General features: G+C 45.8%; 2 protein-coding genes across 7 annotated transcripts in view; both read left to right on the top strand.

Annotated features, from left to right (window-relative positions):
* The window catches only part of LOC120826883 (uncharacterized), a 315723-nt gene that overhangs the window by 105296 nt on the left and 197375 nt on the right, over positions 1 to 13052 (top strand). For all 4 annotated transcript variants that reach the window (XR_013450818.1, XM_078080733.1, XM_078080735.1 and 1 more), the window contains exon 5: positions 11283 to 11549. Coding sequence is in view for 3 of the 4 variants with exons in the window: in XM_078080733.1 (XP_077936859.1) it covers positions 11283 to 11549 (267 nt within the window). In the remaining variant the exon portion in view is untranslated. The remainder of the gene's footprint in view (positions 1 to 11282; positions 11550 to 13052) is intronic.
* Positions 4225 to 13052, top strand: part of LOC120826879 (major histocompatibility complex class I-related protein 1) — a 52212-nt gene continuing 43384 nt past the window's right edge. For 2 of the 3 annotated variants that reach the window (XM_078080739.1, XM_078080738.1), the window contains exon 1: positions 4225 to 4372. In XM_078080739.1, the coding sequence (XP_077936865.1) occupies positions 4303 to 4372 (70 nt within the window). In that variant the 5' untranslated portion in view covers positions 4225 to 4302. The remainder of the gene's footprint in view (positions 4373 to 13052) is intronic. The other variant, XM_078080740.1, reaches the window with a different exon arrangement.

Raw genomic sequence — 13052 nt, forward strand, 5'->3', positions numbered from 1 at the left:
GATAAGTCAGCGCTCTACCGTAAAATACACACACTATTTGTGAGTTAAATCGGATATCTGCTGGCGCTTGTAAGCGAATATGGACTCTTGGTCTTCTCGGTCCATTAGTCTCTCTCCTCTCCATATCACTCCCTTTGCGGTTCTCCCTCCAATTCCCTCCATTCTAAAACATTTCTTTCATTTTAAGGGGCCAGTTGTTTCTTAATTGGAGGCAGTTTTTATGTTGTGGCAGATCAATGCGTGGGCCAAACTAATACTGCAGTCAGCCCCCATTATTATGATATACAGTACGTTTGATCTCAAGAGCCCAACTCATCCCTCTGGTACCCTTTATAGATTTAACCGGTTAGTTTAGTTGCACAGTTGAAGAGTTGAATGTGAGGGCAGGCCTTTGAACAAGTTCAGCAGGTTGGATCCTGCAGGAGGACAATTGGGATGCAGAGTGAGATGTCATCTGAGAAAAGTGTGCCATTTTAACTGCATCACAAAGAAATATAACACCGATTTCAACGCGCTTTCCCTATCCTTTAGTCCAGTTTCTACATCCACACGATGACAGTGATTTCCATGGAAACCGCCCAGCAACAGGCTGCATCCTTGAAACCAATCAGAATCTGCTGTGTGTCTGTGTCTCGTCCAATTGGAGAGGCAGTGGAGGGGGAGTACAGGGGGTTTGTGGGCCGTCAAGGTGAATGCTCAGGAGGCGTGATCGAGGTCGAGATCCCTTCCTGCTTGAAAGAAGTAAGAATCTCAACATTTTAGTCTAAAAGAGACGTTTTTAAGGTCCACCACCTGACAGTTAACAGAATGGGACCAAGACATAAACAAATACATTTGCGGCAGTGATAGTTGTCTTCTACTTATTTTGAAGTCCTTCAAAAGCGATTTAGAAGAAGACAGCCAGTAGGAGCTGTGGCTCAGTTGGTAGAGATCGTCCTCTAATTATGAGGCGGGTGCTTTGATCTTCTATTGTCAGCATGTCCAACCCCCTAAAATGCATACATGTTGTCACGGGTGTGGGTTTTTGGGGTTCCGGAATAAGGCAGGACACGGCAGGTTTAGTTGACAATACTTTTATTTTGCTTCTTACGCTCCTCAAAACACAGCGCTCCCAGCGTCTAGCTCGCTCGTTTTGCGGCTCCCTTCTCGTCCCGATCGCCCTTACTGCGTTTTAAATAACAAGACAAACACAATCAATCAACATTCAGCTCAGCTGAGGCCAATCGCCTCCACCTGGCACCGTTCACTGAGCCACTCCCCCTCTCTCTCTCCCCTCTGCAGACGAGCCAAAACCACGCCTGCCACCACATACCCCCTGCGCCCCCAGCCTACGGCCCACCTTGAAGTTACAAGGTTGTAGAGCCAGATGCCACCGAGTGATCCGTTGGTATCCTTCATGCGGTGGAGCCATTGGAGCGGGGCGTGGTCCGAACAGAGGGTGAAATCGGATGAGGTAGTACCGCAGTCCACCGTCCACCCTGCTGTACCTGGCCTCGCTTTTGGACAGCTTCCGGCTGATGTATAAGTAGGGGCGGTCGACCCCCCCACCTCCTGGGACAAAACGGCCCCCTGTCCGATGCGTCGGTCGGCAGAGTAACGGGAAAAGCCCCACCTCTTTTTTTGTGTTGAGCCAATTCGGTGAACTATTCGGTCGGTCCGGCAGGGGGGAGAACACATCTGGGCAATGTGTGTTCTCTGGTCCTCAGAGAGACGGGCCTCGTACGGGAGCAGGGTGGGATTAACCGCTTTTGGCACCTCCGGCCCCAGCTCCTGTCTTTCTGGTACCGCAGGCACCAGAGCAACAGACTCTGCCTCCCTCCAGGCTTTCAGGAGGTTTAGGTGGTATATTTGCGTGGCTCCGCCCGGGTCAAACCGCACCACCTCATAGTCGACATCCCCCACCTGCTGTGTGACCTCAAATGGCCCTTGCCACTTAGCCAGGAGTTTGGAGTTGGAAGAAGGAAGTAATGAACTTTTCAGGGTGTGAATTGTCGCATTGACTCCAGAGGAATGTGGCAAAGCGAGGAGGGCAAGAAGCTTCAGGCAGAGATCTAAGTTGTGTTTGCCAAAATATGCACAACATGGCAGAACTACGTGTCACACATTAGACACCAAAACGAAAACACCCAACGGCCTCATCAGGGGCCTCATTTATAAAACCATGCGGAGGATTTGCGCCAAAAGTGGCGTACGGATGAAACATAGGATGTGTGTACGCACAGAAATATTCAGACTTATAAAACCGGGCTCACGCACGTCCTACACAGTTTTCCCTTAATAAATCACAATCACTTCTAAATGCAGCGCAGCTTTTGCGGCTTCATGTCACGCCCATAGTTGCCCATATATAGTCTGTGGAACGCCCACAAATTAATATTCAGCGATTGCGAAATCATGGCAAACACTGAGAGGAAAACGAAGAAACGTGACTTCACTCAGTGTGAAGTGGAAATGATCATTGTTGAGGTGGAAAGGAGTAAAATGCTTTTTGGAGGGCACAGTGTGGGCATTACTAATGCCAAAAAGGCACTGTAGTGCTGCGCACCATCGGCCTGTTTAAGTCTGGTCTGGTCTGGTCGGTTTCTGGGGGTCGAGGCGCGTTTGGAAGCTGTGCCACATTATGTAGCACAGCACACGCCAGTACGATGTTGCACACCTTATCAGGAGTAAACAATAACCTCCCTCTAGTGCAGTCGAGGCAGCGCCATCTGCCTTTAAACAGGCCGATGGTGCGTTGCACTACAGCGCCAATCCTTCCATGTGGCACGTCTGAGAGCGCAAGATCAGCCATCAGCGTCATTACGCATTGTGACGGCATCATGGCATTTTATTACCGTCCATTTGATTGCGTGTTTCTTGCATTTGCTGACGGTTCTCATTTCACCCGTTTGTGCGTACGCATGGGTCCGAGCTTGCGTGAAGGACCGCACATTTTTCCGTCAAGTTTGCTTTTTAAAAATACCAATTATTGCGTAGAGAGCGGCGTACGTCTTCTTTTGTGCGTACGCAACGTTTATAAATGAGGCCCCTGGTGATTCCCAGAAGCGGCACAGAGGGAAGAGCTGTTCGTGTCCAGCAGAGGCGCTCTGGGACTGGTCCCGACTCCTGAAGGAGCTGCAGCCATAAAGGCCTCATGAACAGCCAGAGACAGAGAGTGGGAGAATAAATCAGGTTGCATTCTGGGAAGATTTGTTGTGATTTCCTGCTTCTGTCTGTTCCAGAGAATAAATGTTATCTGGAGGATTTAAGTTTATAAAACAATTAATAGCCCAAAATAGACAAACATACATTTTACTTTTTTCACATCCATGTGATAAAATTATAAACTGTGTGTGTGTTTTACAGCGAGACGTGTTTGTGTGTCTGACACGCCCAAACAAGTGAGCACACAAGATGCAGCATGCAGATGTTCTCAGAGGGAAGCGTGTGGCTCAGTGGCAACTCAAACTAGCATGTTATAAACCCCCCAGATAATCAGATTACACCAAGGATCATGTCTTGTCTCCTTTTAATGGGGTTTAATCACTTCTCTTTGCAGTATTTCAGTACCATGAAACACAGCAAGCACGACTGATTTCAGTAGCTTGTAGTCTGACTGGGTTTGACTTTCAGTCAGAACAACTGATAACGTTCTCAGTTAAACAAAGATCCTTCATTGTATATGATTGTGATAAAATATCACAATCATATAGGAAGGAGTGCACAGTAAAATACTGTGTAAAATACTGTGCACTCACTCTGAGCGGTCTGGTGTAAATAACAGGTCAAGTGCCTTCTTCACTATCAGATTCAGTGTGTGTGCAACGCAAACATGGTGCTGAAGCTTCAGCTCTCTCACACAGGCAACCATATTGGGAGCATCATCAGTGACCACACATGTCACCTTATTAGAAATTGCCCTGAATCCAACATCATCCACAATACTGAAGGTCTGTGTTTCCTTCACTATCATGGAGACGAGGCTTCATCCAGCTCTTGTTTTCTGGTGGCTGGTTAAAAGAGAATAAATACAGTTTCTGTTACCGGTCTTCATTTGCACAATAAACAAAAGTGAACAGGGAACAATCGTGTTGGTGCATTTGTATTTTTTGTAATGACTTATCATGGCTGAAAGCTCCAGTTTCCTCCTTATCCTCGCTGTTGTTATTGTAACCCAACTCCTTGGAGCACAATAAACACCTCACCTTCGAATAAGATAAGAAACTCCTCCCCTAAATGAAGCGAGCGTCGATACGCGCGTCGAAGCGTCGGCACATCTCATCACTACTTCTCTCCTTCCCGGTGAAACAAGCGGACGTTAAAATGCGACTTGTCGGGGCGGAGATCTCGGTTCTGTCTCTCCTGATGATGAGCCTTCACGGCGCTGCAGCACGTGAGTTGACGCTTTGTTTAATGAGGTGTTTGATTGTAGAAGAAGAGACGCTTCGTGTCTTCATAGGCTGCAGACATCAGCTGAAGTGTCTCTGATGTCTCTGATGTTTAGCTCAGGACTCTCTCGATGACGACAGACAAAGTTGTAAAAAGTAACACATGTTGTCAAAGTGCGCGCGTGTTTCCTCTCGTGAGTTTGTGTGAAGGACAGAAGCGTGTTTGTCTCACTCTGCTGTCTCTGTCTTCGGGACATTAAACGGACGGATCGCTCTTGAAGCGGACATGGCAGCATGACGTAGCGCGGCAGATCACTGATGACGTCACACTGATGCTGATGAATCAGTCATCAATATTACTTGTAGATATTATCTTATTGCAGATATATTGGTGTTTACATGTTGTCTGATGAGTGAGAAGAAAGACAAGTGAAGAAATGTCAAACTCAGTCTGAGCTCATTAATAAACCGGAAGTTTTGATTTTAAACTCTTAGTTTGTATCTCGTTTACTAAAAACAACAAGCTATCAATCTGAATCCAGTGAGTTTAGGTCATGTTTATATTAATAATACTATCAGCTGAAATATTTAATATTCAGACTATATTAATCAGAATCAGCCTCAAACATCCAGCATCTCTCTGCAGTATTTGATGTAATAACAGGAAATATATTTATTCTCGGACAGATTTGCAAAACATTTTAGTGACCAGTGCTGAAATAAAAACTCATGAATATGAATTCAGACACAGAGGACATGAAGATTGTGAAACATTTTTACTGTGCTGATAATGTTAAATAATATTCTAATCTTCTTCTATTCATCCATCTGATACCGATAGAAACTAAAATAGTGTAGTGACAGATTTTCGTGAGCCACTCTGCAGGGTGCAGGAGAAGATCCTGTTCCTCACTCGCTCACATAGAGATTCCTGGTCTTTCGATTTCTTTGGGTGAAGTTCCCGTTTATTAGTTTTATACTTAAACACAACTGCATATATATTTGGTTCCTGATCTCGCTGTGCGTCTTTGATAGCATCATTACCTGTATCAATTGCACCTGTGCCCCTTATGTAGACTCCCTGTCCCAATAATACACACTGCCACCTGTGGCCAACCTGAGATTGGCTCCCAGTACCGTGTTGTACACAAATATCACGAATGGCTCCTACATGTGATGTTCATGACGTAACCACGTCATCTGCAGAGATAGACGCGCAAGACACGTGAGCAGGAAGTACGCAAACGGTAACGTGTAAGCCAGAGCCGGAGAATAAACGCCCGTGGATATGAATCAAACTGTGTTAGGTCTGGTGTATAAACCCACACAACGCAAACACTACATTGGCGACGAGGAGTAACCGGAAAGTCACTCGAAGAATCGACCCGGACACCGCGTTTTTCTTTCTTAGTTTCGCGAGCGGACAAAGAAGAGGGAGGAAGAAAACGGACACGAGGGTGAGAAGCTAGCTAAGCTAACGCGGACGAACGTGAATGGCAGTCGGCGCGCCGCAGCAAGCATGGCAGGAAACACCGCTACGCTCCCACCTTTCGACACGGAAACTGACCCTGGCTCTGTTGGACCTCGCTGGAATAAATGGGTGCAAAGGTTTGAAAATTACACCACTGCAATGAACATTACTGGAGATGCTAGGCTCAAAGCATTATTGCTACATATAGCAGGAGAGCGAGTGCATGATATCTACGACACATTATCAGCAGAAGATGACAAGTATGCAGAGACGAAGCAGAAGTTATCTGGATATTTTTCTCTATTTTTGCTAGCTAGGAACTGTGAGTTTGCAGATGTCAACGCAGAGATTAAAACGCAAATCATACAAAGCCGTGCATCATCCAGGCTGCGCAGGAAAGCGCTAAGGGAACCTGAACTTGGCCTAGAAGAGCTTCTTGATCACGGAAGAACACTTGAACTGTCTGAAATGCAAGCAACCGGCATAGAAAGAGGCACAACAGCTGCAGTCAACGTGCTGGATCGAAAGACCGTGCAGAAGCATCCAAACAGTAGACGATGGTCAGAAAAACAACGTTGCTGCAGCTGCAGAAACTGTGGAGGTAAATATCCTCATGAAGGAGAATGTCCTGCTAGAAGCAAACAATGCAGAAACTGTGGTAAGCTGAATCACTTTGCTAAACAATGTCGCTCTAAAATCAGGGACATTAGCCAGAAACAACCACAGTACAAGGCAAACCAACACCATAAAAAAGTCCATCACATAACAAAGACACCAGGTGAAGAACAGGAACGCAACTCTTCCAGCAGTGATGACGCTTAAGTGTTTGTAGTAGATGCTGAAAAGGTCTCAGAGCTGCTACAGACACACATCAAGTTAAATGGCAGTAGCATGGTAGTTTTAATTGATTCAGGAGCCTCTGCAAACTGTGTTAGCGAAACAAGCTTCGAGAAACTTGTTGAAGGGGATGGATTTAACGTGCTCAGCTACAAAACATCCAAAGCACTGGGACTGATTAAAATAGTCACAGCAGTATCGTCCACACAACAGCGTCGCACAGTTGCAGATGAGCTGGTGGAAAATCATCCGGAACTGTTTCAGGGGATCGAAAAACTGAAGGACTTTCAGGTAAAGCTTCACATAAATCCCGACATCAAGCCTTCATGCCAACCACATCGACGTGTACCGTTCCACATTCGCCAGAAGGTCGAAGATGAGCTTCAGAAACTCGAGGCAGATGACATCATTGAGGAGGTCAATGGCCCGACACCGTGGGTCTCACCCATCGTTGCACCTCCCAAGCCTAAAGACCCTGACAAAGTCAGACTTTGTGTTGATATGCGGCAAGCTAACACAGCTATAGAGAGAGAACGGCACATAACTCCCACCATGGACGACGTGATACACGAGCTAAACGGAGCAACAGTGTTTTCAAAACTGGATTTGAGAGCTGGATACCACCAGCTAGAGCTTCATCCAGACAGCAGGTACATCACTACCTTCACTACACACATTAGGTTGAGGCGCTACAAGAGACTGAGTTTTGGTATATCCTCTGCTGCGGAAGTATTTTAAAATGCTATATGCCAGACACTGCAAGGTCTCTCTGGTGTGAAGAACCTCAGCGACGACATCATTGTCTACGGAGCCTCCCAGACTGACCATGACAACAACCTCCGAGCACTGTTCCAGAGACTCAGGGAAAGCGGTCTCACACTCAATCGGGAAAAATGTGAGTTCAATAAGTCAAGGCTTGAGTTATTTGGTTTCATCTTCTCAGCAGGAGGTGTTTCAGCAGATCCCAAGAAGGTGATTGCAGTTCAGCAGGCTGCAGACCCCCAAAATCCAGGAGAAATCAGGAGTCTGCTGGGGATGGCTAATTACTGCTCCCGGTTCATCAAAGATTTCTTCTCAATCTCAGAACCGCTGCGCAAGCTGACCAGACAGGACACACCCTGGGTATGGGGCCCAGAACAGAAAGTTGCATTACAGACACTGAAAGACAGTCTAACCAGCGACACTACGATGTCATATTTCTACCCAGGCAGAGAAACGGAACTGATAGTAGATGCTAGCCCTGTTGGACTGGGTGCTATCCTCTGTCAAAAAGATGTGCAAGGGGCTAAGTACATGATTGCATATGCCAGTCGGTCCCTGAGCGATGTAGAGAGGAGATACTCTCAAACAGAAAAAGAAGCACTGGCCATAGTGTGGGGCTGTGAACATTGCCACCTGTACATTTATGATCATCCTTTAACTAGTGACGGATCACAAGGCGCTGGAAATCATATGGAACAATCCCAAGTCCAAACCACCTGCCAGGATCGAGAGATGGGGACTGAGGCTTCAGCCTTACGACTTCAAGGTTGAATACAGCAAGGGGGCTGACAACCCAGCTGACTACATGTCTCGGCATTCCATGTTGTCTGAGACAGGTGACAGCACTCGTGCAGCAAAAGTGGCAGAGGAGTATGTGAACTTCATTGCGAGTCATGCTACACCTAAAGCAATGACACTCACAGAGATCAAGGCAGCGACACTTGCAGACCCAATGCTTCAAGAGGTTGGTGCTCACATCAGACACAACACATGGCATAGAACTGACAAGTCACAACATGCTGACATACTAAAGCAGTTTAGACAAGTTAGCAGTGAACTAACAACATCACATGCATCTGACATTATACTGCGGGGCACTAGAATAGTGATTCCCAAAGCCCTACAAGAGAGAGTGTTACAACTAGCCCATGAGGGACACCAGGGGATTGTCAAAACAAAAGCACTACTCCGAACCAAGGTGTGGTTTCCAGACATCGATCGCAAAGCAGAAGTTGCAGTACGCAGTTGTCTCGCATGTCAGGCCAACACACCAGTCACACGCAAGGAGCCGCTAAAAATGTCAATTCTGCCAGAGGTTCCTTGGCATAGTGTAAGTGCAGACTTCTATGGACCGCTTCCGACTGGAGAGTACTTGCTTGTCATCGTGGATGAGTATACACGCTACCCAGTTGTAGAGAGCGTGCGGTCGACATCGGCAAACACAGTCATTCCGGTCATGGACAAAGTCTTCTCCATGTTTGGAATCCCCAGAGTTGTAAAAACTGACAATGGTCCCCCATTCACCAGTGACCAGTTCTCCCAGTTCGCAGATCATCTAGGATTCCATCACCGCCGCATAACACCGCTGTGGCCTCAAGCTAATGCAATAGCTGAACGGTTCATGCGGACACTTGGCAAAGCTGTTCGTGTGGCTGAAACACAGGGACTTCCTTGGAAACAACAGCTGAACATCTTTCTACGTGAGTATCGAGCCACACCCCACAGTACAACAGAAAGCTCGCCTGCAGAGCTGTTATTCCAACGCAAGGTGTACACGAAGATTCCTTCATTCACTCACACTGTCAGTAACAGTTCAGACTCCGAAGTGAGGGCAAAGGACAGCAAGGCCAAAGCCAAAATGAAATCTCATGCAGACTCTCATTGTCGTGCTACATCACACACTCTCACTCCAGGTGACACTGTGCTTCATCGTCAACCCAAGCACAATAAGCTCGCCACACCATATAACAGTAAGCCATACACCGTGACCAAAGCCAAAGGATCCATGATCACAGCAGCCAGAAAAGGACACTCCATCGTCAGGAATGCTTCATTCTTCAAGAAGATCTCACCAGAAATATTGGACATCCCACCGGACACTGATGATGATGATTATGATTACAGTGATGCCTCCACGAGCACAACAACGCCAAGATATCCCTCAAGGCACAACAGACATCCTCCAGCCTACCTACAGGATTATACTTAGTTTAGGGACTGTAAGCAGAAGAAATGTTCTGATGTAAAAGGGACTGTATTAGCCAAGGTTAAGAAGTTTGGTGCTTTCCCCTTTTAGCAGTCTAAAATAGAATTTTATTTCTGTTTCTAGAATTAGAAATACGCTATAAATATGAGTACAACGTTCAGTACAGCAGGTACGATTGCTAAAGTTTGTTTGATTTGATGTAATAGCAAGCCCAGTTTTCAGAATGTTAAGATGACAGGTTTGTATTTGTTCAATTAAAAGAAAAAGGGCAATGTGATGTTCATGACGTAACCACGTCATCTGCAGAGATAGACGCGCAAGACACGTGAGCAGGAAGTACGCAAACGGTAACGTGTAAGCCAGAGCCGGAGAATAAACGCCCGTGGATATGAATCAAACTGTGTTAGGTCTGGTGTATAAACCCACACAACTCAAACACTACATTGCACACCGGCCCCTAATTGGGAAAAGTATGTGAATTGAATGAATTAACAAATAAACAAATAAAAAATAAAATGTCCCTCTTTCTTCGTCAGGTGTTACCAACACATGACCCAAGCTTTGGTCCTGACCTTTACACGGCTTCTTGAAGCAGAACAATCTTTGATATAGGCCGCTCCAACTGTCCTGTCTTGGTATTTCTTCCCATGATCCATAACTCACGAGGAGCAGTTGGATCCATGACAATGACAATGTCCTATGATACCAAACTTCTTTGCGGCTTTGTCCACCTTTGTCGTACCTGCAGTAGCGGCAAGTACTTCCTTGTCCATTGTTTCCAGAACCGGTCTGACAGGTACTGAACTAGAGGCACTGAGTGAGAGCTTCCAAGTCATTGACGTCATCAGAAACCTTAGTTATGGGGAGGTCATTATGTTTGAAGCACAGAAAACATTATTTTCCTGACCATTCTAATGAGTCGCTCCCAAACGCTGCAATGGTGGAAAGCAGCATGGGGGTTAAAAGTCCAGTCAATTCTCCTGCAGGAGAGTGATATGAATCCTGCTATGGTCCATGGTAGCTAAGGCCTCTTTTGACGCTCGCTCTGATCCAGCTAGATTCGTGCTGTTGTCTGACCTAAAACGACGCACTTGGCCTCTGCGACAAAACCTTAAGATTGTTTCTTAAATATAATGCTGTGTCAATCTGTTCAAACTTTAGTTTTTCACAAAGATATTTTATAGTTAAACTTAAATATAGAGATACACAAGAAACTGGTCAGATTAGTTTTTTGTTTGTAAATGGTTGAATAAAACAAAGAATCCTTCTACTCAAACAATTTAAATCTCAAAAAACACAAAAACAAAATGATTTAATTTCTATTTTAATATAACAAATGTAAACAGCAATTAAAACATCAAATAAATGACCTTTTAACTCGTTTGTGCTTCCACTTCAAGAAATTCAAAGTTCAAAGTTATTGTTTAAAACCTCACAAGAAGAAACGTCTGTTTTTAAAAGCTGTATCATCATAAATATCAAAGTAAACATTTATTTCTGTATTTATTGAGTTGTTAAACACAGCAGATGTTATCAGGGTGTCTTTGATGTTCTGTGTTCCTTTTTAATTCTGTGTGCAGGAAAACAACATAATTATTGATTAATTAAATAACTGATGATGATTCCTTTTTGGTTCCAGTGACTCACTCGCTGAAGTTTTTCCTCACTGCGTCCTCTGGAGTCCCAAACTTCCCAGAGTTTGTGATTGTTGGGCTGGTGGATGAAGTTGAGGTTGTTCACTATGACAGTGACACCAGGAGAGCAGAACCCAGACAGGACTGGATGAGCAGACTCAGAGAGGATGATCCTCAGTTCTGGAAGATTGGGACTGAGCTCACTATGGGCGCCCAGCAGGAATTCAATGACAAAATTGACGTAGCAAAAGAAAGCTTCACCCAAACTGGAGGTTTGTTTGTTTTTCACACTTTTTGTTTGTATTTGCAACCTTTATGTTATTAGTACATAAACACACACACACACACACACACAGATTAAACAGTCTGAGATCTTTTCTTGACTGAAACATCTTCTGCTTCCAGTTCCTAAATATAAGTATATAAACACAATGAATACTTTTCCGTGTTGTTCAGGATGAAGAAGATTTCCTCTCATCCTGATTAGAACTCCAGCTTAGATTAGATGAGCTTTACTTGAGCTCAGGGAGTCGATGCTTCAGTATTTCATTCCAGGTTTTATCAGATGACGTCCAACATGTTCTAGTTGAGGTTCCTCACTGAGACGACTTCTTCCTCTTGTCTGTTTGAAATGGTGATGAATGAAATACTGCTCAGTGTTGTGGGTCACGTCCCTTCCTGCCTTGTCCTGTCTTCCCCTGTGATTGTCTGTCATGTCAAGATTGTTTCCAGCTGTTTCCAATCCCCTGCACCTCCCTAGTGTATTTAAACCATCTGTGTCTGTTGTCACTTGTCGCGTCATTGTTCCATGTTGATTGTTAGAAGCCCATGTCCTTGTTCTCGGTTCCTATCTTGTTCCCTGACCTTGTTCGTGCCTTTTTGAGTTTTGGAGTTTTTTGACTATTAAAGTCCCTTTTTGTTTCTCAAGAAACTCTGCGTTTGAGTCCTGCCTTTTTTCCCCACGCAACTTCGTGACAGAATGACGCGACCAAAAAAGGACTCAGCGGAGTTTTTTTCCCCTGGATGAGTTCAGGGGAACCCGTCTGGCTATGGGCGGTCCACGCGGTCTCCACAGGGCCGCCCGTAATTGGGGAACGGTCCTCCCGGAGGTTCCAGCCGGGTACCTGTTCTACTCTCCCCTTCTGGAGCCCTTAGTAGGCATCTGGGTCGCCGCTCTCACCATCCGCCGCCCACCACGCGGTCTCCAGAGGAGGAGGCCATTTTGTGGCCGTCCGGCGGCGATACTCACTGGGAGCGGGTGATGGACCTCGCGGTCCGGCTCAAGGCCACCTACGCTCTCCACGCTCGGCCGCAGCGCACAAAGTCCAGCGCTGGGCCGCAGCAGCTTCCAGTCCCGGCCTCCGGACCCAAGCCCACGACCCCCGGCCCCACAATCCATGCCCCCGACTCGGCCTGTACCGGCCGCGAGACTCATGGCCCCGACTCGGCCTGTACCGGTCCCGAGACCGGGAGGTCTCCAAGTCCTTGTTCTCGGTTCCCTGACCTTGTTTGTGCCTTTTTTGGAGTTTTTTTGACTATTAAAGTCCCTTTTTGTTTCCTGCAAACTCTGCGTTTGAGTCCTGCCTTTTTTCCCCACGCAACTTCTTGACATGTTATTCACACTGAAGAAGCACTTCCAAGGTTTCATCAGCGTCTCTGACATTTTACAGTGTGAACAATTCATGGATTCATTAGAAATAGTTATTACATCATCTGCAAAGAAAATATTAATTAGTAATATAAGATATTTAGTGTTGAAACATTGAATCAATTAG

This window comes from Gasterosteus aculeatus, chromosome 10 (genome assembly GCF_964276395.1).
Source record: "Gasterosteus aculeatus chromosome 10, fGasAcu3.hap1.1, whole genome shotgun sequence".
NCBI classification, from domain to species: Eukaryota; Metazoa; Chordata; class Actinopteri; order Perciformes; family Gasterosteidae; genus Gasterosteus; species Gasterosteus aculeatus.